A 22293-nucleotide genomic window follows, 5' to 3' on the forward strand; every position below is an offset into this window, starting at 1 on the left:
TTTTCTTAATATAAACATATTGATTAAAGCTTTGGATATTTGCTCTGTAAATTTTTAGCAGATTTGTTTGCACAGACACATGCTTTTTTATTTTAAAAAAAGTCTACTCATAAACAATCATCTAAATTTCAATCAAATCATAAATGTATATTATGACCTGTTTGATCTATGCTGTCCCAGCCTGAGACAAACAGACGACCCCCCAGATGTTCAGCAGAGCAGATCCTCTCAGTTTTGTCTCTGTCTCTGATCCTCTCATCTGTACATGAGGACAAACCACTTGGATGACAGACAGCTTTGTACTTATATCCTATTCGAGAGAGCTTCTACTGAGCTGTAGCGCTGCAATCATTGTCAGACAGACAGTCAATCATTACAGAATATCTGTTATGGTTAAGAAAGTAGCAGTTAGACTCAGCACTGGTCTATTAAATGTACAGTGTCCACAATACATCACAGCAAACTATCTGCGTAATCATTATCTTACACATGTTCTCTGAGCTCTAGCATACACTACAATTCATATTTCATATACCACATACTTATCAGATTAAGAAACTTCATCATTAACAGCTGAAACACTTACTTGACATATTTAAATCTGCGTAACACAAACTGAAAATGTGCCACATATGCTCTGGTCACATGTTTCCTGGGAATCCACATGTCATTGATAGATCTAAAGTGCATTCAGAAAGTATTCAGGGTCATTGTCCCGTTGGAAGACGAGCCTTCAGTCCGGTGTGAGGTCCTGAGCGCTCTGGACCGGGTTTGCATTAAGGATGTCTCTGTACTCTGTTTAGATTTTCCTCAACCCTGACAAGTCTCTCTGTCTCTGCCAGTGAAAAACACCCCCACTGCATCCCTGTTGGGATGGTATGGGGCAGGTGATAAGCATGCCTGGTTTCCTCCAGATATGGCGCTTAGAACTGAGGCCCAACAGTTCAATCTTGGTTTCATCAGACCAGAGATACTTGTTTCTCACAGTCTGAGAATCCTTTTTTTTTTTTTTTTTTTTTTTTTTAGCAAACTCCAAGCAGCTTTCATATGTCTTTCACTGGGGAAAGGGTTCTGTCTGGCCACTCTTCCCTCTATTACTCAGTTTGGCCGGGCGGCCAGGTCTAGGAAGAGTTCTCGTTGTTCCAAACTTCTTCCATTGAAGAATTATGGAGGCCTATGTGCTCTTGAGAACCTTCAATGCAGCATCATTTTTTGTAGCCTTCCCCAGATCTGTGCCTTGACACAGTCCTGCATCTGAGCTCTGCAGGCAGTTCCTTGTTTATGTGATATTTCAGTCTTTCTTTCTGAAATTCTGTTTTTGCCTTTTCTTTGTGTTGACACTTTCTATAACTAATGGAAACTGATGCCTCTGATGAGACATTGTTGTTGTTGTTGATGTCAGGAATAAAAGAACGAGTGCATCTTATTCTGTGTATTATATATAAGAGTTGGGAGGAAGAGAAAGGAGGAAGAGGGGGATTGCATGTCATGGAAGCTGAATTTGTAAATTGCGAAATTGTAAAAATCTTGAATGAACTTTTGCATGTTTCTCCGATTGCATGTCCTCTTGAACTTGGACCTGTTTACAGATGAAGACTGCCTTGTAATAATCTCCATGTGTTTGGCTGACAAGATATCAGCCAGCTATTTTTAAAAAAAAAAATCTTCAGGACTTGAAAGTTGGCCGTAAAAATTGTAGGATAGGGAGATGAAGACAAAGTGAGATGCCTTTTCGCTCCTTGGAGACCGGGTGTCTTTGTATATGTGTGTGCATTTTTCTCACAAAGGAAAGGAAAGGAAGTTATATTTTCAGTAGTCTGCAAAGATATTCTTTGAAAATGAAGCGGTTACTTAAAAATAATATCTTCAAGCATACATTGATTGCTCTGACTGTATTGCAAGTATGTTTTATTTGCAATTAAAATGAACACAAGTCTAGTTTTTCTTTGCTGTTGCTAGCACAGAGGTATCCCATCTATCAGCCGTAGTGACACCTGCTTGGCTCCCAGACAGTCCAATGAGCCTTATCTGTGCCCTGCAACTTCACAGCATCTCATCTTTAACAGGCCTCCCGACGTCCCGGCTGCTCTAGATTCTCGTCTTTTTCTGGAATAACTAAAAGCACAGGGAAGTGGTCTTATCATATCCCAGTCTAGGCTTGTCTCACCTAAAATGGGCATCATGAAAAGTGGATATGGCTATTTCAGGAGTTCCCATGTGGTTCTGTATTTAGAGTAAAGTGACAGTAGTAGCCCTGTGGTTTGTTTTGGTTTTCCCTTGGCATGGGTCAGAGGTCCATGGGAGCCTGAAAATGAAGACAAGTCAGTCAAATACTGTAGATGGAGCTGGTTCTGCTTTCTCTCTGTTTAGGTGATGAGTTTATTTTACCTTTCAAAGCCCTCTGCTCTTACCCACACACTCTTCTTTCTCTTGTGCCAAGCTTTGGAGAAGGCGGTCTAACACGGGCAACCAAAAACCTGCAGCACTCCGGATTTTTGCCACAGGTTGGACTGAGCTCAGAGGCGAAGTCGGGCAAGGCTCCTGTGCTCACACCCTCTCAAACACAAACATTCACGCTTGGGGAAGCTCATGCACATTCATGTACAGCTTATTTTTTGCGAAAGCTACGTACGTTTGATGATATGTGCATCATGTGTGTCTGCAGGCTGATCTTCAACTCCCTATCAAGGATGTGTTTTTATATTTTTGGATGCACATTCTGTCACCTCTCCCTGTCTATTTATGCATGCTGGGGAAATAATACATGAGGTTATTCGGGGTCTGCCATTTTCATTAACCTTTTACCACTGTTTTGCAAGTGGGACACTGTTAATATGTAGAGCTTTAACGGATGAAATTGTGTAAGAATATAAATGTGTTTGTATTAATAGATTAGATGTTAAAAAAGAGCAGCCAGTCATGTGCAATTCACAGCTGGGTCAAAATACAACACAGTGTCTCCCTATTATACCGTTAAAGCAGTCAGTCAGTCCAACAATATGATAGAAATATGTTTAAATCTATCACAACGCTTCAAAACTGTGCTTTTTTTTTTTTAGATTTAGCAACCACTCCCATAAAAAGGATGTTTGTTTAAAGGGTTAAAGCCACAGTAATTTCTCTCTGTATTTACATTTGTCAAGATTGCACCACATTTCTCATTCAGAGCGAAAATCCACATGATCCCATGATGAGTTTCCCGTCAAATCAGACTCCTGCATGTCATTACTTTCTGTGGGAAATAAAAGGCAATTTGGCTGTGCAGGTTGCAAAAGGCATCACAGTAAATTACGTTTAGAAAACAAAGCAGCAATTAGAGGTGTCTTTTCTTTTTCTTTTTCTTTTTTTTGAACCTCACAAGGGGACAGTGTGTATATTTGCATGCGTGTGTGTACCTAAGTGTGTTTGGTGCTCAAGAGTAGTGTACTGAATCCAGCTCAAACAAACAGCCTTCTTTGCCATCTTTAACACTCTCCTCCCATTTGCTTAGCGAGGGGGAGAAACGGAGCAGTTATTTAAAGCTGCTCAGAGGAATGCGAGCGCAAGGGACTGCACCCACACCACGCAGGACCCTGTAGCTGTAGTGATTAGCCAGGGTAAACAGAATAACACGGCCTCTGCCAGCGCTGCCTGCTGCCGTGGCCTGAGAGTGTGCAGTTTGCAGACATTACCTGTTACGCTCTCCGGTGGTGAGTGCTGAGTATCCCGCAGGGCAGGTATCTGACATAATCTCAGCAGAGCACTGTCAGCACTCCTCTACCTGCCTGCTCTCCAGGTCCTATAGCCGTGCTTTTAGACTGTCATTATATGACATCATTCACATTTACGCCAAGATCCTGTCTGACTCTCTGGCTCTCCTTCCACAAACATCTCTGCCAGAGGGGTGTGACAAGGTAACATTGGATATGTGCCCACCCAAGAACTATTGAAACCACACCACATATTTCCATGACATGTAAAAATCACATTGTGCAAGGCAGCGTTTGATTTAGATTTGGATAATTGCAAACCTCCTTACTAAGATCCGTCCTGATCTGCCTGACAATGGCTGCTCCAGTTTCTCTGGAAGAGTCTGCTCGTCATCATCGTCCAGTTTCTGTAAGGTCAACAAACCGTTGTTTTAGGCTGACTGCGAGAGGTAATGAATGCCTTTGGTGACAGTGGACGAAGGGCGGCACTATTGTTTGGATAGCTGAGGCCGAGGCCGCTCAGTTTTGGGGGGTTGATGGAGCACAGAGTTCGCCGGGGGGGAGGGGGGGGGGGGTGTACGCAGGTTTGTGTTTTCAAAAGGCAGTGATTATGTCATTTACTCCCAACGTCTGGCTCAGCTGCAGGAGTCTGACCCATCCCGTACGTCGCTCTTTCTCACTTCGTGTGGTATGTGGTATCGCAGTGCCAGTTGATGGTAGGCGTATTTGGGGATGTGGTTTTTTGCTTTGGACCTGATGGTAAAGTGAGGCACGTCATACAATGATAGCCATTCCCCTATTCCCTTTTTAAACAGTGGCTCTAGTGGCATGTGTTTGCAGTTTATGGGGCCCAGCGTTGTTTAGTCACGGTTCTCTCAGGTCATGAAAGATGGTATTGGATAGTAGTAAAACACTATATCAAGAATACTCATGGAACTACTTTTTAAACCTAGTAAACTTTTGACAATAACATTCAATCAAATGACTGTGTGATGTGAGAGGGCCACTCATAGTGCTGATCCCACTGAGAATGAACACCCGACTCTGTGCCACTCACCAGCTTTGAGCTGCTTTTCACTCATTGTTTTGGTTTCCCAGCTTGGAAGATTGCCATATGGTTGAGCCTCACTGCTCCAATGCCCTCCCCTCATATAATAATATATAATAAGTTATCCAGTTTAGATTTTACAGTGGCTCATGTTTGTTTATTTTTTGTCCAGGTGCAGTGACTTTCTGTAGTATCCACTGGTTGCCCTGACAACCACATGGTGACAAAAGATATATGATATGATGATGATGATGACTGGTGAAGCGAGAAAAGATGTTTGAGTAAATATGTTCGGAAGTTTTATAACAAAATATGCTTGGTTCTAAATTTAATCTGATGTAATCTGTGATCAATTCTTCCACTGAAACTCCAGTGGGATATAGTGTAGAGCTCAGTAATAAGGTGTTGTGTGTTGCAAGTCTGAATCTGCATCATGTATCACTGTTGCTGTATAACAACTTGAAAACTCCACTAGTGCAAACATGACTCAGGGTGGTATCACGATGCATATTCCTGTAACAGTATCAGCCAACAAGACCGTGGAAATGATCACATATTGACCAGAAAGTGTTATGGAATCCATTTTTTATATCTTTGTGGGGTTCGCCTCAGACTGGGACTGAATCATAGTGAAAGTGACTCAATGAGCATCATCGCTGATTTCGGTGTCTGAATCTTGCAGTCTGGCTAAATTTCTATTTTTCGCCAGAACATGAGTGTGTTCAAAGAACAGGATGGATCAGACCACTGTATCGTCTGCATGGTGAGAGATGATGTCTGCTGTAGCTTTCGGTTCAGTGAGCTGAGGAGCTTTTCGACTGTGGTTTGTGGGGCTGTAATTTGTTGTTTTTGTGCTGGGAGGGTGCGGCTGCGGCTGAAAGGACGCCGTGGAGGGAGGGGGCTGACGATGCGTCATCTCCAGACAGACAGGAGTGAGTGGGTGGGTGGTCACAGGCCACTGAGAGGGCAACTCTTTCTTTCTTTCTTTCTTTCTTTCTTTTTCTTTCTTTCTTTCTTTCTTTCTTTAGTTGTTTCTTTCTTTCTTTCTTTTCTTTCTTTAGTTGTTTCTTTCTTTCTTTCTTTTCTTTCTTTCTTTCTTTCTTCAGTTGTTTCTTTCTTTCTTTCTTTCTTTCTTTCTTTCTTTTTCACATGCCTGTGCAAAGACATTTTTCTGTTCAACTTGCAAAAAAAAGACAGACTAGTATAATTTTCCCACTGCCAGTTGTTACCTGTAATTTGCTAAAAATATGAAACATGGTGTCTCTTTTAAGTATGTCCTGTTAGTTACACTAGATGTGCTTATTTAGCAGTTGGGGAATGTGCTGTAAGGAAAAAAAAGTGTCTGGGAATCACAGTAATCCCACTTAAACGTCACACTTTCTATTCTCTGGATTTTACATCTCTCCTCTCTGCCTCTTTCTTCTTTATTTCCTCACTTTCCCAGATATACGATCTCTTCCCTCTAACATCTCACGCTGTGAGGAGATCTGTCTTTCTCCTCTTTGGGTGAATCATGACATGATGAAGAAGGAGCTCTCACTCATATGTCACATACGAGAAGAGCTTGAAGACAAAGACTTTCTTCCCTTTCTTTCTGTCTCTTCAGTCAGTTCACTTCACTCTTCTAGTCGGAGTGAGCTCTGCATTGGAAAATTATACGCTTCCAGACCGTCTTGGAACGTACCTGCAAGCCGACGTTCAATATTAAATTAGGTTTCAAAGGAATGACAGCAAAGAATACAGTCAACTTTGAATGTTTTCTTAGCTTAACTGAGGCCATATATGGTCAAATGTGGCTATATACTAATAGGAACACAGTGTGTCTTCATTCAAATTGTTATAAAGTGATTGAATCACTACTTAATGCCACAGATGAGAGATGAGTAGTCTTTGAATGGGATCCTACAAAGTTCTTAACTTCCTCCATTTTCTTTGACAGGGCCATGTGGAAAATGAAGTTTATGATACCATAACTGCTTCACATGCACAGGTCGCACCACCCCCACCACCATTCAGCCAGTCAGCACTGTTCATGCCTCGCATTCATTCAGACCACCAAATTACTCTTAGGTGCATTTGATTTTTAATAACACACCACCTCTAGTCTCAGGAATGTGTTAGATCCATAAAGGCAAAGGTGTGGTAGAAAGCAGAGGGCTGGCTGTCTCTGAGGCGCTACGCTAACTGACGAGGAGAGTCAATGAGCGATTTCGGATCGTAAATTCTGCTAATGAACTCTGAGGTGCTGATTTAAAGGGAAAGTCCACTGGAAAATAAAATCGTTGTTATGATCTCAACTTTAAAGCTTTGTGCTCTTTTCAGTATGTAATGTGGTTCAGTCACCTAACCACAGCAGCTCTCCAGGAGACACTGCAACCTCCAGTTAATAACTCTCTCACACACACTCACACACACACACAGCCAGTCACATACAAGATCTGCAGAAATCATTAGCCCATGCGTTGCCAGTATGGCTTCAGTTCCTTCAACTCAAGGAGGTAGATGTGAAGGAGGAGTCACTGTATGTTATTACAGCATGCAAATTATTCAGCCCTCCTGGAGCTCAGAGGAGAAACAGAACAAACAGAAATGAGAGAGCTAATTTAAACAGAATCCAATAATCAGGCATGAAGTGCAGTATTACCACCTGCTGTTCAGAACTTCAGTTTGATGCTGTTTGGATCTGGGATGAACCCAGAAACCCTCGCTGTATAAGGATGAATTTAACCTCCTGCAGTGTTATTGATTTAAAGTTTATTACCATGAGTGCAGTTAAAATGTGTTTTTTAGTCTTAATTCTACTGTAAAAAAATAAAAAGGGCAGTTAGGTTTGGAATATTGTAGCATTTTTCCACATAGTCAGAGACTAATGGATGTTTCTAATAGCTCTGTGTGCAGTTTGAAAGTATGCTGAACACACACATCAAGACAAAGCAAGACATAGCCTTTAGGTTGATTTTTGTTATCTCGGATCTTTTCTTTCACTTCCTGTGTTAAGTGTTTCTGAGTATCTCGAAAAGCACTCTATGAATAAGATGTGTTTTGTTAAACTGTATTATTATTGCATTTAGAGAAGAATATAATGAATAAAATTCAAGAAAGTCCAACAGTAATAAAAGAAAAAGACGAAAAGAATTAGACCATCTACAATAACATGGTTCGTTTCCATAATAAATATACATCAAAACATCCCATTAACTGTAGAAGTCTACAGTTTCTCCTGATGTTGCTCTCTTCTCATTTGACTGTTTATAATGAAATTAGAGAGTTTATAAATAATGTTACATAACTTATAAAAGGCTAACATCTAACAGACATTCGACAAGTTGTATTTCCCAGCACTTTCCTGGAAGTGCTCCTGATGCCAAAAACATGTTTGACATGTCAACAAAAACACAACACAAACATCTTTCCAACATAAAATTCCCCCCAAAACTGAGCCACCCTTCATATCAAAACTGCATACTTTTCTTTTTTTCGTGACACAACAGTCATGAGTCAGCATATGAGATTATTATTCACCAAACTGAATGTCACAAACACTGCATGAACCAGTAAGCAGTATAGTAAAGGGAATGCAAACACTGACCTGATTAAGCAGATTTGGTGTGGACTCTGAGGTGACTCCCTCTCATCCATTTTGTTTGTTTTTCTCTTTTTTTTCAAATGGATTTTATTGGTATTATTATTAAACTTTCATCAATATATTATGTATTGATATATATTTCTGTCTTTTTGATACGTAATCAGTCATCTCTTAAGTACTTCTGTAATTGCTCTAACCTGTACGTGGTGCTTTGTGGTCCACATTAAATACAACATCTTTCTAATGTCGTTCTAACAGTGAGTGTTTCTGCTATCAGCTGCAGACTCGGTTTCTAGTGCCCTCATGGCCTCATGTTACCTCACATAAAAGTGTGCTCCAGATGAGATATACAATTTAAATGTGGTGAAAAAGAGAGCACTATCGTCTCTTTTTCTCTTCTCCTGCCTTTGAATCCGTAGAGTAGCAGTACACTTAGTAGTGACAGCTCTAACTACAGTGATTTTTTTAAACAGAAATCACTCCTCTCTGAGCCTGTCTTTGAATAATTAATGTTAAGTTGTCATCATTTTAGTCTAGACATCGCCTGCACAAACTTCTTCATGGAAGCTCTTTGAAAAACTCTGTCAAGACTGTAGAGAGATGTGTGCTGACATTGGCAGCTGTGTATTGGACTTTGTGTTGTATAGCATCACACTGGGCTTATCCTAACATCAAAAGGTTTCATTCACACGACCCCCACCCCTGTACCCACCCAAGAAATAGAATCCGAAATGTGATGTAATATGTAATATGATTTCTCCCTCTGCCTTTGTGTTCATGAGTTTCATTAGTGTTGAACTGACCCTGACCGTGCGACATCAGAGCACCCGGTCTCACTCAGACACCTTCCCAGCCAGACGAGGCCACAGCCCAGACTTTCCCTACATCGTCTTTCCAGCCTCTGTGGGTTTAGATTGTGTAATCACATTTGGAAAGAGGTTCTTTTCCTGTCTCGCTGCATCTGCAGTCCCAATCTTCAACCCCCGCATCTTTCCCAGTTTCCTCTCATTCTAAATCCAGTACTGAGACAAAATCAGAACTATGGAAAATCTCTTATGTCAGAGAAAGTCGAACAAAGTTGAGTAGTCCTTCTTCAGTCTGCGCTGCTCGCCTACTATTTCCTGAGCCTTCCAGCTTGATTCCATATTTTGCCGCCTGCACCTAGTCCCATTGGGTTAACACCACGGTCACATGGTGTTCAATAGTGGAAAATGGCATCTTTAGTATCCATCATGCTTCAGATTTAAACATTTTGTACCCCACTAGTTGGATCTTTTATTGAAGTCCTTTAATTTTCTGCCTGACTTTCACTATGTGAGGATGTCCCTGCTGTGTTGAAAGTGATCTAGTCTCCTAATTACGCCGCAGCCCAGACTCCTGGCAGTCCTCACCTAATTACTTCCATGTGTGCACACTTGGCTCAGCAGCAGAAAGAGGCCTCCTGTCCTCTCCTCTCCTCTCATCTCCTCTGGATATTGTCTTTGGATATTTTCTATATCCAGCCTCCTTTCTGGGTTTTACTGTTGAGATGTGTTTATGTTTGTCTCAAAGTTCTCAATGGATCTCAAGTGGTCAACGTCATTGTTTTGGCGGCTCCAAATGGCAACAAAGAGTAGCTGAAAAATGTGAACTTTAATAGTCATCATCAAATCACGATAGTAAACTGCACAGACTGCTTGTGTTTACTAGCCAGAGCGGTTTGTGACGCATTATAGTGAAAAATACCAAATTTACCAGGAGGAAAAAAAAAAAACCCATTGGTGTGCTTTCTCTCCTGTTTTGTTATTTGCAATTGAGTGCATAAAAACCAACACACACAATTTAACTGATTATATTTTTATGATACATGTTACTTTGGTGTAAACCATAGCACTGCATTTTAGTACTATGTGATGATGCAGAGTTGATGTAGGAGAGATGATGGATGTAAAGAAAAACTGTAACACCTGATGTTTAGCAAGATCATGGCATGAAAGAGGACGAAAGATGCCTATTAGTTACTAGTTAATATTGAAAAATGTCCATCATAGTTTCCCGGAGCACAAAGTCGTATCTTCAAATAGCTTATTTTGTCTGACCAACAGTCCAAAAGGTGAAGATACCCCGTTTACAGCACTATTACAGAAGAAAACGTCTGGATGTTCACATGTGAGAAGTGGGAACTAGGGAATTTTGGGCATTTTTGCTTAAAGGAATATTGGATAATTTCGGAAAATGATGAGTGTTAGATAAGAAGATATGGGTACATACTATCTTTTTATCTGTCTTAAATATCAGGCCAGCACTTGGTTATCTTAGCTTAGCACAAATACTGGAAACGAGAAAACAGCTAGCCTTGCTTTGTCAAATGGTAACAAAATCTGCCGAATTAACATGTTATACCAGTGTTTGTTTTAATCTATATAAAATGGTAATTCCACCTCTTTAAAGATTGTTGTCTGGCAACTACTCAGACCCAAGAAAATGTTGCAGATTAATAGCTCACTAACTGACTTCGTTTTAGCTTTAATCAGATATTTACTTATTAAAATAAAGTTCTTAATTTGTTTTTAAGCTGTATGTAATGTAATTTAGGATCACAGCGTTTCAAGAGTTTGACTGCTTTGATTGAATGAGAAACATTTTTGTTGAAAAATATGCCTATCCATGCTTCCAACATACAAGGAAAATGAGATATCAAAAATGTATCTTTGGGATATTGGCTGCCTTGTCCTGAATTTTCACTATTCATTAGCTGTCTCAGTACTGCTGCTGTTCGGTTTTAGTTTTCTCTCCAATCGCTCCCTGGATTCATGACTTACTTGTGGTTTTTCCTTTGCTCTCTCTCTCTCTCTCTTTCCTCTGATTGTTCTATTGTGGGAATTTCAAAACCAACTGGACTTAAAATAAACACAATGGGAGACCCAATAAAACTGCACTGAATACTGTATATGCCACAGACTTCTCTCCAGCCAGCAGCTTTCCCATAGATTTCAAGATCTTTCCCATATGTCAGAATGAAGCTGTTAAACACATCAGTGACATTACCTGCTTCTCTGCTCAGACACTGCTGCTGACTGGCTGCAGGGACCTGTTAGTCCGTCAAGCTGGTGTGACTTTTACAGTGGTACAGTTCACAGTGAATATTTTACGTGGTCCTGCTCATGCCACAAACTTTTGTGTCTGTCTGCCATATTAGTGTTATATATAACTAAATCACCAGGCTGTTCACATGATCATATAAACCGCAGTCCGTCTCTGAATAAATGAATCCCAAATCAGCTATTTTACTCTGTTATTATATTCTTGTGTTGCTGATGTTTGTAAGTTTTTCCTCTTCCTCTCCTCTGATGTGATTCTTAGCTATGAACTGTTGACCTGTGAGAGTCTCAGCCCAGTCTCTTTGTGACAACTCTCCTCCTGTCTCTCTCTACAGTTGTGTGTCCCCTGACGTGTATGAATGGAGGAGTATGCAGCTCGAGGAAGCACTGCCTCTGCCCGCCTGGCTTCACTGGTCGCCTCTGCCAGTTTCCACTCCAGCAGACACAGCAAGCACAGGCAGCGCGAGGCAACAAGCAGCCTGTCTACCCCGTATCTTTGAAGCCAGACGGCCAGAAACTAGTGGAGCAATCAGGCATAGGGCGTACCCAGTTGACGCAAACAACCTCAGTTTTCACCCTACCTTTGTCACAAGTAGGGCACCCATCTGAAGGTACCCAACATTTGTTTCAGCATCTCTCGGTTGGTTTTGAGTGATGGTGAAAATATGTTTTGTGATACATTTCGTTCCTCTGATTTTTTCAATTTCAGTGCAGATTAACGTGCGTGTTCACCACACGCCGGACACCTCTGTAGTCATTCAGCCTCTCGACCAATCAGATGTCAAGCCTCCTCACAAGACAGGGCCGCGCCCGATCCCTCCACGACACAAACCAAAGGGGCGCTGCTTCCAGGAGACCACACCCAAACAAGCTGTGAGTTTAGTCACATTCTGCAGTGGTTGACATTGAATGTGAAACCTTTTGGGGTTGTTTTTTCACCCCTTAACATTTCTCTTTCTCATCTTGCTTCAGTGCAACAGCACCCCACTTCCTGTTTTGACCAATCAGGAGGATTGCTGCGGCAGTGTGGGAAATTCATGGGGACAAAACAAGTGCTATCAGTGCCCCAAACTACCAAGTGAGTTACAGTAAACTTCAAGAAATCGCCACTGCCTCAAAAGTTAATACTAATTCATTTTCGAGTAGCTCTAAATCCCGTTTCCAGCTTTGTAGATCTCAGTCTTTGTTTACTTGTGTCTAGTGTTTATATTCAAAAGTGAAAGTTCAACAAATTGTTTTCATGCTGTAACTTATTTAACCCATCTACTTCTTGTGGGTTCCTGGGAACAAATTATTGTTTATTGGGCCAAAAAATGTCAAGCATCCCCAGCAATTTATACCTTCCACCTTACGAAATGATGGCCCTAGATTAAAACAATCACTTCGTACCTCTATAAAAATGTGTTTGAATGTGTACATGAAAGTTAGTGGTAAGGTGGGGTAGGGAGTGTGTCAAACGCTGGGTAGGGAAAAAACGGAAGAAATTACGGGAATTACACACAGACAGTGAGACAGAAAAAGAGAATGTGGAAAATAACCCTCTACTTAAGCATGTTCCTATGGGCCTGCCCAGTGCAGGACTGTCATCACATTGCTGAAGATTGAATTTCAAGAAAATGTTGGCTACTCACGTTTTTCCACTCTGCTATTATTCCGCCTCTCAGTTCTGACTCAGACAATGCACCCTTTGACATAAAACTTAATACTGTACGTCTGGTTAGTCTTTAGATAACTGGATTCCTGCCCAGAGTGCTGCCTGTTTTTGTTACATTCATATCCATTTAAAAGCTCCTCTTTTTTTTTTTTAATGAAAATGGCAAAAGTAAGCTGTGCGCTAGCTCCTTTCTTTCATTGAACTCTCTAAATGTTTGTGTGAGTGCAGTCTTCCCACAGCTCTCTAATAAAACTGCCGTACACGTTTTGCTCCCTCATGGAAAATTGGACATTCTTCTGTGTTAGAGGTTCAAGGCTCCTTTAGGGGGAGAAAAATGCATTGAGTTAAAACCTGATGAAAAACTACTCTGCACTACACTATTCTGTGACAAGCTACTCTTCATCATAGGCCTCATAAAAAACTGTCAGTAGAAAAGAAGAAGTGTTAAAGGACTGGTTTGACATTTTGGGAAATGCGCTTATTTGCTTTCCGGTGGAAAGTTGACTAAGCAAACAAGCTATAACGTGTAAATTAGGGAGCTTTAGAGGAGCTAGTAGGTGAACTTTCTCTGGTTTCCAGTTTTTATGCTAGGTTAAGCTAACCTCCAGCTGGCTGTATACTTACATTGAACACACAGGCGTATAAATCTTGTCATCTAACTCCAGCAGCAAGCAAATAAATGTACTGTATTTCTCAAAATGTCAAACCATTGCCTGTCAGCGTTGGCTACAGTAGCTAATCACTCCCACACTGTTACAGCATCACTGCCAAACATATGGTGCTGCTTCTATAATGTGACAGTATGTAATAAAGCTGAGTGTGTTGTTTTTGGACTAATAATAATACACATATTACACTTAACATTTGTGCTCCAGTAAAGATTAAAGAACAGAGAGACAGTGTGGTTTAGTCAGTTATAGCAGCATTTAATGCCATTTTCCTTTTTTCAGTCCTAATGCTAAGCTAAGCTAATCACCTCCTGGCTCCAGCTCCATACTTACAGCACAGTCATGCAGGTGATATCAATCATCTTTATCCATGTCTCAGCAAGTGAATAACTGCATATCCCAAAATGTCAATCCATCCAGCCATAACTGAACCCCTACAGGCCTCATTAAGCTTAAAATTACATTTAAAGGCATTAAAAGTTTTTATTTTTATATACCCCTCCTGAATGTTGACAATCAAAGGCAAGGAGAAAAACTCGCCATCATAGCCTCCTCCTGGGTGCATCCTATGGCCTCGCTGATCTTTCTCCAAGATTTCTGTGTTTGTTGTGGCTTTGTTGTCTCAAATCAATGAATCTTAATAAGTGGGGATTAGCGTTAATGTTCAAACTCTCTCCTCGACAACACTTCATGGTGTTTTATTCTGGTTTGTATCATCCGTCTACAGCTCTTCTCTCGCCATAAACAGTATTTCACTCAGGTTTTTGTTATACCATTCCCTCTGTGTTTTATCACATCTTCTCCTCCCTCAGATGCATCAGTCAAACAGACCATTGTGGAAGACTACGGCTCTACCTGTCCACAAGGCTATAAAAGATTCAACAGCACTCACTGTCAAGGTAACACAGCAGGATGTAGCTTATAACTAGAACACAATCAGAGCTAGAAGCTCAGTCTGAGGGTTGTTTTCTATCTTCTATCACTTTTTATGTTATTACTTATGTAATAAAGCTGCCTTATCACTCGCTTTCTAAATCGTTATCATCCTTGACAATATATCAAAATAGCCTTTTAATTTTTCCCCCCACCTCTGCACCTTGAAGATATCAACGAGTGCTCCATGCAAGGTGTCTGTCAGAACGGAGACTGTCTGAACACACTGGGCAGCTTCAAATGTTCTTGCAAGGCTGGTCTGGTGCTGGACAGAAATCGATGCGTTGGTGAGTAAGAGCCCTCTTCACAGAACATCCACTTGAATGACATTTAAACATTTGTTTGAAAATGTGATTCCCATCTGTTCCGACAAGTTTGATAATTCCCAGATGAAACCCTTTTGTCTCGTCTGTCAGAGTCTCCAGCTGAGCAGGCCCAGTGCTTCCTGATAGCGTCCGAGGCCAGAGGCTGCGAGCACGCTCTGCCAACCCATCTCACCCAGGAGATGTGCTGCTGCACGGTGGGCAAAGCCTGGGGCCGAAACTGTGAAAGATGTCCTCAGGTGGGCACAGGTGAGTGGACAGGGACTGAGATGAGCAGTTACAGGCTGGGAAAATCCCCTAAGGAAATGTTCAGCAAAAACGAGCTGCAGTTCATTTTATGTGGGTCATTATGTTGTCATGTTCTTCTGCATGTATTTTAACAAGGTGAAATAAAATAAGTTTAAAATCCTCCCCTTTTTCTCCATGTGGTGTTCAGTGGCCTTCAGTAAGATCTGCCCTGCTGGGAAAGGCTACTTTCTCCAGAATATTAGAGAGACCCACATCTTCTCCCACAAGCCTGACAAGGAGGGTGAGTCAAAAACTGAAACAACACATTTCTTCTGCTTGTGAGTCCTTAATGTGAATTCACAGTTGTAATACCCCTCTATGTGTTTTCCTTTCAGAGCCAAAACGGCCGGTAAGACATTATTCCTGTTTTTAAATGCAATGACAAAATAGCTGGTTAATTTTAGTTGTTGTGAGATCTAATTAACTCTGTCAATCAGGAGAGACCAGCAGAGACAACGACCCCTGTGCAGGCTGCCACCAGCACCAGCAGTCCTCGTGTGCCTGGTAATATAACCAGTCAGATGTATACTCCACAACTCCAGTGATAGAGCATGTTGAAACGCAAGTGAAGATTTGTTTGCTACCGGTGCTTAATGTACTTCAGCTGTCACAGCGGGGGAGGGGGGTCTTTCTTGCTGCCAACTGCAACATGACTGATAGACAAGTGTACAGGAAAGTTCCCCATGTGTGGTGAAGACAAAAATATCATGACTAAAGTTCAACATGTCATATTCCCTCCTAAAGTCTGTCCCCTTCATCTGTCTTCTGTTGGATCCACAGTTGCTAAACCCACCCCTCCGACAATCATCCGAATGACCCCAGGCAATGACCCCTTCGAAACACAGACAAAAGTCTTGCGTGAGTTTCCTGCAAACTTCAAACTGACTCAAACACCTATTCTGGTTCATGCTTCATGCGCCTCAAAACTGGAAATTTCCAGCTCTCCACATTCCCCAGTAAGAGGAGATAATTTGGTGAGCTTTGGGTCCATCTCTCATGAATGACATGTTGACTTTCTCCATGTAAAAGACTTAGTTTATGCACATAAATTATTCTACACTGAGATAATCCATGTTTCTGGAAATGAAAATAGAAATAGATTAGAAACAGAAATGAGCTCAGTTCAACAGTAAGCTGAATTTGCTCAGACGCATGCTTCTTTAATGGTTAACTGACGCTTTTGGAAACTTTGGATGTCGTGAACATTCAGCCATGAAGCATGAGCCAGTCTTATCGCCATGTTCACAGTGTTCAAGTGTTGCCATAACTACTTTAAGTGCTGGTATTTATAAGTAGGTTAAGTGATACTCACTTAATTTCCATAAAATGAAAAAAGAAAACTGTTAGTGATCACAAACTGGTCTTTTTTTAGGAATGGTTTTCTACCTTTACAGTTTTCTCGGTCTGATTTTGGTCTGTAACACCTGTCTTGTGCGTTCATTTATGATTATTAGAAAGTACTAACCAATACAGCCTCTCTCTGTTTGTCTGACTGACACCTGTCACTGGCTTTCATGTGAAAAAGTCAGAGGTAATTTAAAAACTTGAATAGTGTGAACATGGTCAAAGATAGAGGAACATAGGCATAGCATGGATATTATCAGGTTTATATATATATATATATATAATATAATAATATAATTACATATATACATCTATGTATCTATATATATGCATGTGTATATATATGATGCTGGTCCACTCTGTGTTCCCTCCTTGAAGCAGAGACAGATGAATGTAGGCTAAGCAGGAACATTTGTGGTCATGGAGAGTGTGAGAACAGCCTGAACGGCCACATCTGTCACTGTCACCCTGGCTACCATCTCAACCCGCAGAGGAACATCTGTGAGGGTAAGAGGCGATGGTAGAGACGGTGGTTAGAGGAGGTGCAGGGATGGGACGGTGATAAATACTGACAAGAAATTTCTCATGAAGTTTCTTATGCATGCGTGTTCCCCAGTAAACACAAGTCACTCTGATTCCTGGAAACTTCTGTGTGTGTTTCACGCAAACATTTCCTCTCATAGAGAGATGTATAGTTACTTTGCTTAAATATATTAATCTTTGGATCTTATCATTCTCAGTGTTGGTTGTTTCCTGAATCAAAATAGATAAAGGTTTACAGATGTTTCTCATCAGTTTCTAAGCTGTGTTTTATCTGAACCCAACCTCATCTGTGTCATGTTTGTGTTTTGACTGTTAAAGCAAGTTCACATGTTAAATTATAACTAAAAAGATAATTACAGCTTTTATTGGTCTGCGCTATAAATATGATAAAGGATTTTACACATGGAGGTCGGTTTATTCGTCAGCGCTACTCAGCCTGAAAAAACAGTTGTCTTTTCTGGCTCTGAAGGGAGCTGTTCAAAGTTTGAGAAAATATTTTGGCTTAGAGACAAACTGAAGGCTTGGAGTTTGAAATATGTGGACATTTCCCAGTCAGAGAGGCTCTAATGAAAGATTCTATCAAGTTGCATCATGGGAAATGTGGGATCCAGAGTTTTAAAAGCTTGACCCATATCAGGATATCATGTCTTGTAATTTGTCTCTTTGAAGTCCCTCAATTTTATGCAATATTAACAAGCTGGGATGCCCCTTTCAAAAGTCCATCGAAAGTGAATTTGATTTTGATTTAAAGATTCGCAAATTTGAGACATGTTTTATTGATGGGTTTATTAAAATAAGATGTGAAAGTGGACAAGCTATAAAAAACATTTCTGCTAAAGCCGTGAACCTCACTGCATCTGGTAGTAGGTAAGAGGTTGTTGATCTAACACATGACGCACAGGCTGTCGTTAAAGGAATGATGTTAAGTGATGACAAACACTTCCCGGAATCAGAGCACTGTGTCCTCTGAGCTCTATGACCCTTGTTTGTCTGTACTGTTCAACACTGCTTCCATTATATGTACTTATTGTACCTTTCTCACTCCTCCCTCCTCTTGTCCAGATGATAATGAGTGTGAGTCAGAGCCATGCGGCCACGGCAGAGGCCTTTGCGTCAATTTAGAAGGAAGCTACAAATGCCACTGTCGTCAGGGCTATAAACACATGGTGCAGCATGGGAGACTTAAGTGCGTGGGTAAGTCAGGTTGGGTGAATCCCAGGCTAAAATGTTTTTTTCTATAAGTTCTCAGATCCTGTTTTGGCCTAATCCTTACTGTTTTGCAGATGTGAATGAGTGCTCTAAGCAAGACATCTGTGGTGTCGGAGGCCAGTGTGTGAACCTGCCCGGATCCTATAAATGTGAATGTCACATCGGGTTTAGGAGCAAGTCACACCGTCATCCAGCATGTGAAGGTGCAAAGACACTGATTATTATGACATTATTACCACTGACAAAATGCTTATTATGTGTTTGCCACTATGATGCGCTTGCATCTGTGCTCTGCATGTGTGAATGTCGATACTTGTGGAGATCCAAACACAGGTATGTAAAATATATTCTCCTTCATTTCAGACATAAATGAGTGTTTGAGTCCCGACACCTGTCCCAATGAGCAGTGTGAGAACACACCTGGCTCCTATGAGTGTGTTCCTTGCTTGCCTGGTCATGAGGCCCGTGCCGGCACCTGCTATGGTGAGTACAACCCTGCCGGGCAGAAGAATTCACCACTTGTTAACTTATTGTTTTCTGTCAGTGTGCTTCTGTGGCGCATGGCCAAATTATTATCGTGTTAAAATTTCAAATTCAAGAAAAAGGTTAACCTGCTCCTTCAGCAAAAGGAATTTATAATTATGTCACTCACATTTGTGTTGTCTCGCTGTTAATGTGCTCACCTGGTAGAGTGCAAACCATGAAGGCTCAGTCCTTACTATAGCAGCCCAGGTTCGAGTCCAGCCCGAGGCCCTTTGCTGCATGTCATCCCCTCTCTCTCTTTCTCCCTGGTTTTACTGTCTCTCTTTCACTGCAGCTATGATAAGGCATAAATGCCAGGAAGATAACTTTAAAAATACACATTGATCACAGTGAGCAGTGATTCCTCCAGATCCACTCAGCAGCAGAGGCCCAAAAAACAGCAAATATGCTCAATAGTATAGTACATGATAATTCAGTCATTTTAGCAGTATTAGTCATAACGTCTTAAAAATATGCTTTTGCATCAGGTCAATCAACTTGCATCAACTTGAGCGAGCTAACTTGTTTAATGTTAAATCAAAATAAATCTTACATATTATATTTGCACACAACTGAATAATTTGTCCTTCACTTCCTCAGGGTTTACGGACATTTTCACTTTGAGTTTTAAATCATGTTTTAAAGCACTTTTTCAGGCCACAGGCCACTTTCAGTCCACATCATGGAAATTATGTAATGATTTCAATATAGTGAATCTGTACTATAATGATAATGATGGTAACAATAGTGATGATTAATCCCTCCTCCATGTTTCACCAGACATTAATGAGTGTCAGAAGCCTGGCATCTGTCCTAACGGGCGCTGTGAGAACCTCCCTGGTACTTACCGCTGCCTGTGCAACGAGGGCTTCCTTCCATCTGCAGACAGCAAAGGGTGCAGTGGTAAGTAATGCTCACACAGCCTTTACATGACAGTACCTAGACTAAGCTGCTTATAACGCACTTGAGTGATGTGATGACTGAGTATGTAATGAGGAATCCTTAGTCATTAAAGAAGTGGTGTTTTTCAGATTCACACAGGTTGTGTTTTTCTTCTTTCTCCCAAACAGACATTGATGAGTGTGAGGATGTCAGGCTGTGTGCTTATGGGCTCTGCATCAATACAGAAGGCTCCTTCCAGTGTCAGTGCTACCCGGGGTACCAGCGCACACAGGAAGGCAGCCACTGTGAAGGCATGAATTATTCAACAACCCAATATGCAATTGTCTAGCACCTTATTATTGCATATTAGTGTCACTTGATAGTCGGCATGTCAAAATAAAGTGCAACTGCATTCACTTTAGTTTTGTTCATTAGTTAATTTAAAAAAACAAATCCAAGTCTACTCAACACGTTTCACATTCCTATTTTGTTTTTTATTCCCTTCCCTTCAGATATCAACGAATGTGAGAGGCCATCAAACTGTCAGAGAGGCCACTGTATCAACAGCATGGGCTCATACCACTGTGAGTGCCAGAAAGGCTACACGCTGGTTGGAGGCAGGAGATGCCAAGGTCAGTCTCTTCAAATCTTAAAAAGTCAGACCGATTATCAGAAAACAGGGCGCTGTGTATTTTGCCAGTAACTAGGAACTAATGCATATATTTGTTGTGTTTACAGTATATTTATTTTTATCCTTAACTTTAAGCTTTCAACATCTTTATCTCTTTTGAGAGATGTTACTGTTAAAGACTTAGAAAATTAGGCACACATTGTCTTTTGTCTTCTTTACAATAAAATCAGGATAAATACTCACTCAATACTGACAGGTGTAATCTAGACACCTGCGATGGACACCACATCGGCTGATATTTAAAATGTCTGAATATATATCGATATCGATAACCAAATGTTTTCTTACTTTACTCTGAAAAAAAATGTGTTTATAAAAAAAAAAAATAAAAAAAAAAATCTATTTGTTTGCAACTCAGATGGTGTTTGGATTGAAACAAAGCCTGTACGATTTCCCTTTCAGACATAGACGAATGTGCTGCAGACAGAAGTCTCTGCCAGCCCTACGGTTCTTGTGAGAACAGACCGGGCTCATACGTGTGTGCCTGCAATCATGGTTATGTCCTCTCAGAGGACAAACACAGCTGTGAGGGTAAGACTGCTCTGATTCCCTTCTGCTTAACTCTACACCCAAATTCATCCTGCCTGTCCCAAACCCACAACATTTCAGTTCAAACCCGAACCAAATCTGAAGTCCTTTAAAACCAACACATCTGCATTAGTCATAAATTACTAGATCCTATATTCTATGAGTGAACCAATGAAATTAACCAAAATTTGAAAGCAGTAAATTAAAAGCCCATTTAAGGTAATTGGAGTAATACATCAAATCCTCTGTTCCCCTCACATTCAACACGTTTGCTTCTGCAGCAGTTCGAGTGCTGACAGATGAGAAGAAGGAGTGCTACCTGAACCTCGACGACACTGTGTTCTGCGACAGCGTTCTGGCCACCAATGTCACCAAGCGGGAGTGCTGCTGCTCCATTGGCGTGGGATGGGGAGACCATTGTGAGATCTATCCCTGTCCTGTGTCCCAATCAGGTACATGTACATTGTACTGTGCACATATGCAAGTAAACTCACATTAAAGTCATACAGTAGTTTAGTGATGGTCCTGTAGCTCAGTGTGTTGAATATATCCTGTGGTAAAGGGCTGGAATGATTGTTGCTCATTTTAAGATTGCAAAAACTTGTGCCGACAACATTATAGGGAATTTCTGTTGCATTCATCAGTGCTAAATACATTTGGCTTAAGTGTCACCTCATTATTGTAGTCATATACTGTATCTATATCTTGTGTACCATTTATTAAACCTTTCCTTCATCACCTAGCCGAGTTCCACTCCCTGTGTCCAAACGGCTATGGTCTCTACCATGAAGAAGGAGTCCAGTACAGCCTGCCTCTCCTCCATGGTACATATTAACTTTTATATTAACACACACCAGGGCTACACAGTGCTAAAATATTCTTGTATCGTCACCAAAACTTCCATTCTCATTCATGATAGCAGTAGCACCGGAATTAAAAACTGTACCTTTGTACTTATCCTTGTCCAAGTACTGTGTGCTGTCAGTTCCTGTTGTTTACAGTTGTAGTCACTCATGAGACTGGTAAACCCCATAAATAACCCCTGCGGCCTCATCAGCTGTTCGTCTGTTACTGAGAACAGATTATTCCTTCCTCACCTGCAGACATCGATGAGTGTTCTTTGTTTGCTGATGAAATCTGCAAGAAGGGTCGCTGTGAGAACACGCAGCCGGGCTACGAGTGCTACTGTCAACGGGGCTTCTACTACGACAGCAACCTTCTCGAGTGCATTGGTAAGTGGTTCAATACACACCAATAAATGCTAATTCAGAGGTTTCTTACAAGAAATGCTGTAAAAGCTTTGTT

At 41.0% G+C, this 22293-nt stretch overlaps 1 protein-coding gene across 5 annotated transcripts in view; it reads left to right on the plus strand.

Annotated features, from left to right (window-relative positions):
* Positions 1-22293, plus strand: part of ltbp3 (latent transforming growth factor beta binding protein 3) — a 35102-nt gene that overhangs the window by 4354 nt on the left and 8455 nt on the right. For 2 of the 5 annotated variants that reach the window (XM_023421440.2, XM_023421438.2), the window contains exons 2-22: positions 11739-12014; positions 12113-12276; positions 12376-12481; positions 14538-14624; positions 14829-14945; positions 15075-15230; positions 15418-15510; positions 15605-15618; positions 15707-15773; positions 16050-16127; positions 16992-17120; positions 18219-18350; positions 18440-18568; positions 18729-18848; positions 19668-19790; positions 19958-20080; positions 20282-20401; positions 20863-20991; positions 21270-21440; positions 21732-21812; positions 22092-22220. In XM_023421440.2, the coding sequence (XP_023277208.1) occupies positions 11739-12014; positions 12113-12276; positions 12376-12481; positions 14538-14624; positions 14829-14945; positions 15075-15230; positions 15418-15510; positions 15605-15618; positions 15707-15773; positions 16050-16127; positions 16992-17120; positions 18219-18350; positions 18440-18568; positions 18729-18848; positions 19668-19790; positions 19958-20080; positions 20282-20401; positions 20863-20991; positions 21270-21440; positions 21732-21812; positions 22092-22220 (2544 nt within the window). The remainder of the gene's footprint in view (positions 1-11738; positions 12015-12112; positions 12277-12375; positions 12482-14537; positions 14625-14828; positions 14946-15074; positions 15231-15417; positions 15511-15604; positions 15619-15706; positions 15774-16049; positions 16128-16991; positions 17121-18218; positions 18351-18439; positions 18569-18728; positions 18849-19667; positions 19791-19957; positions 20081-20281; positions 20402-20862; positions 20992-21269; positions 21441-21731; positions 21813-22091; positions 22221-22293) is intronic. The other 3 variants (XM_023421439.2, XM_087178009.1, XM_087178008.1) reach the window with 3 other exon arrangements.

The sequence above is a fragment of the Seriola lalandi genome, unplaced genomic scaffold (genome assembly GCF_002814215.2).
Source record: "Seriola lalandi dorsalis isolate HSWRI2012SDOR001 ecotype SW California unplaced genomic scaffold, Sedor1 jcf7180002054672, whole genome shotgun sequence".
Taxonomy (NCBI): Eukaryota; Metazoa; Chordata; class Actinopteri; order Carangiformes; family Carangidae; genus Seriola; species Seriola lalandi.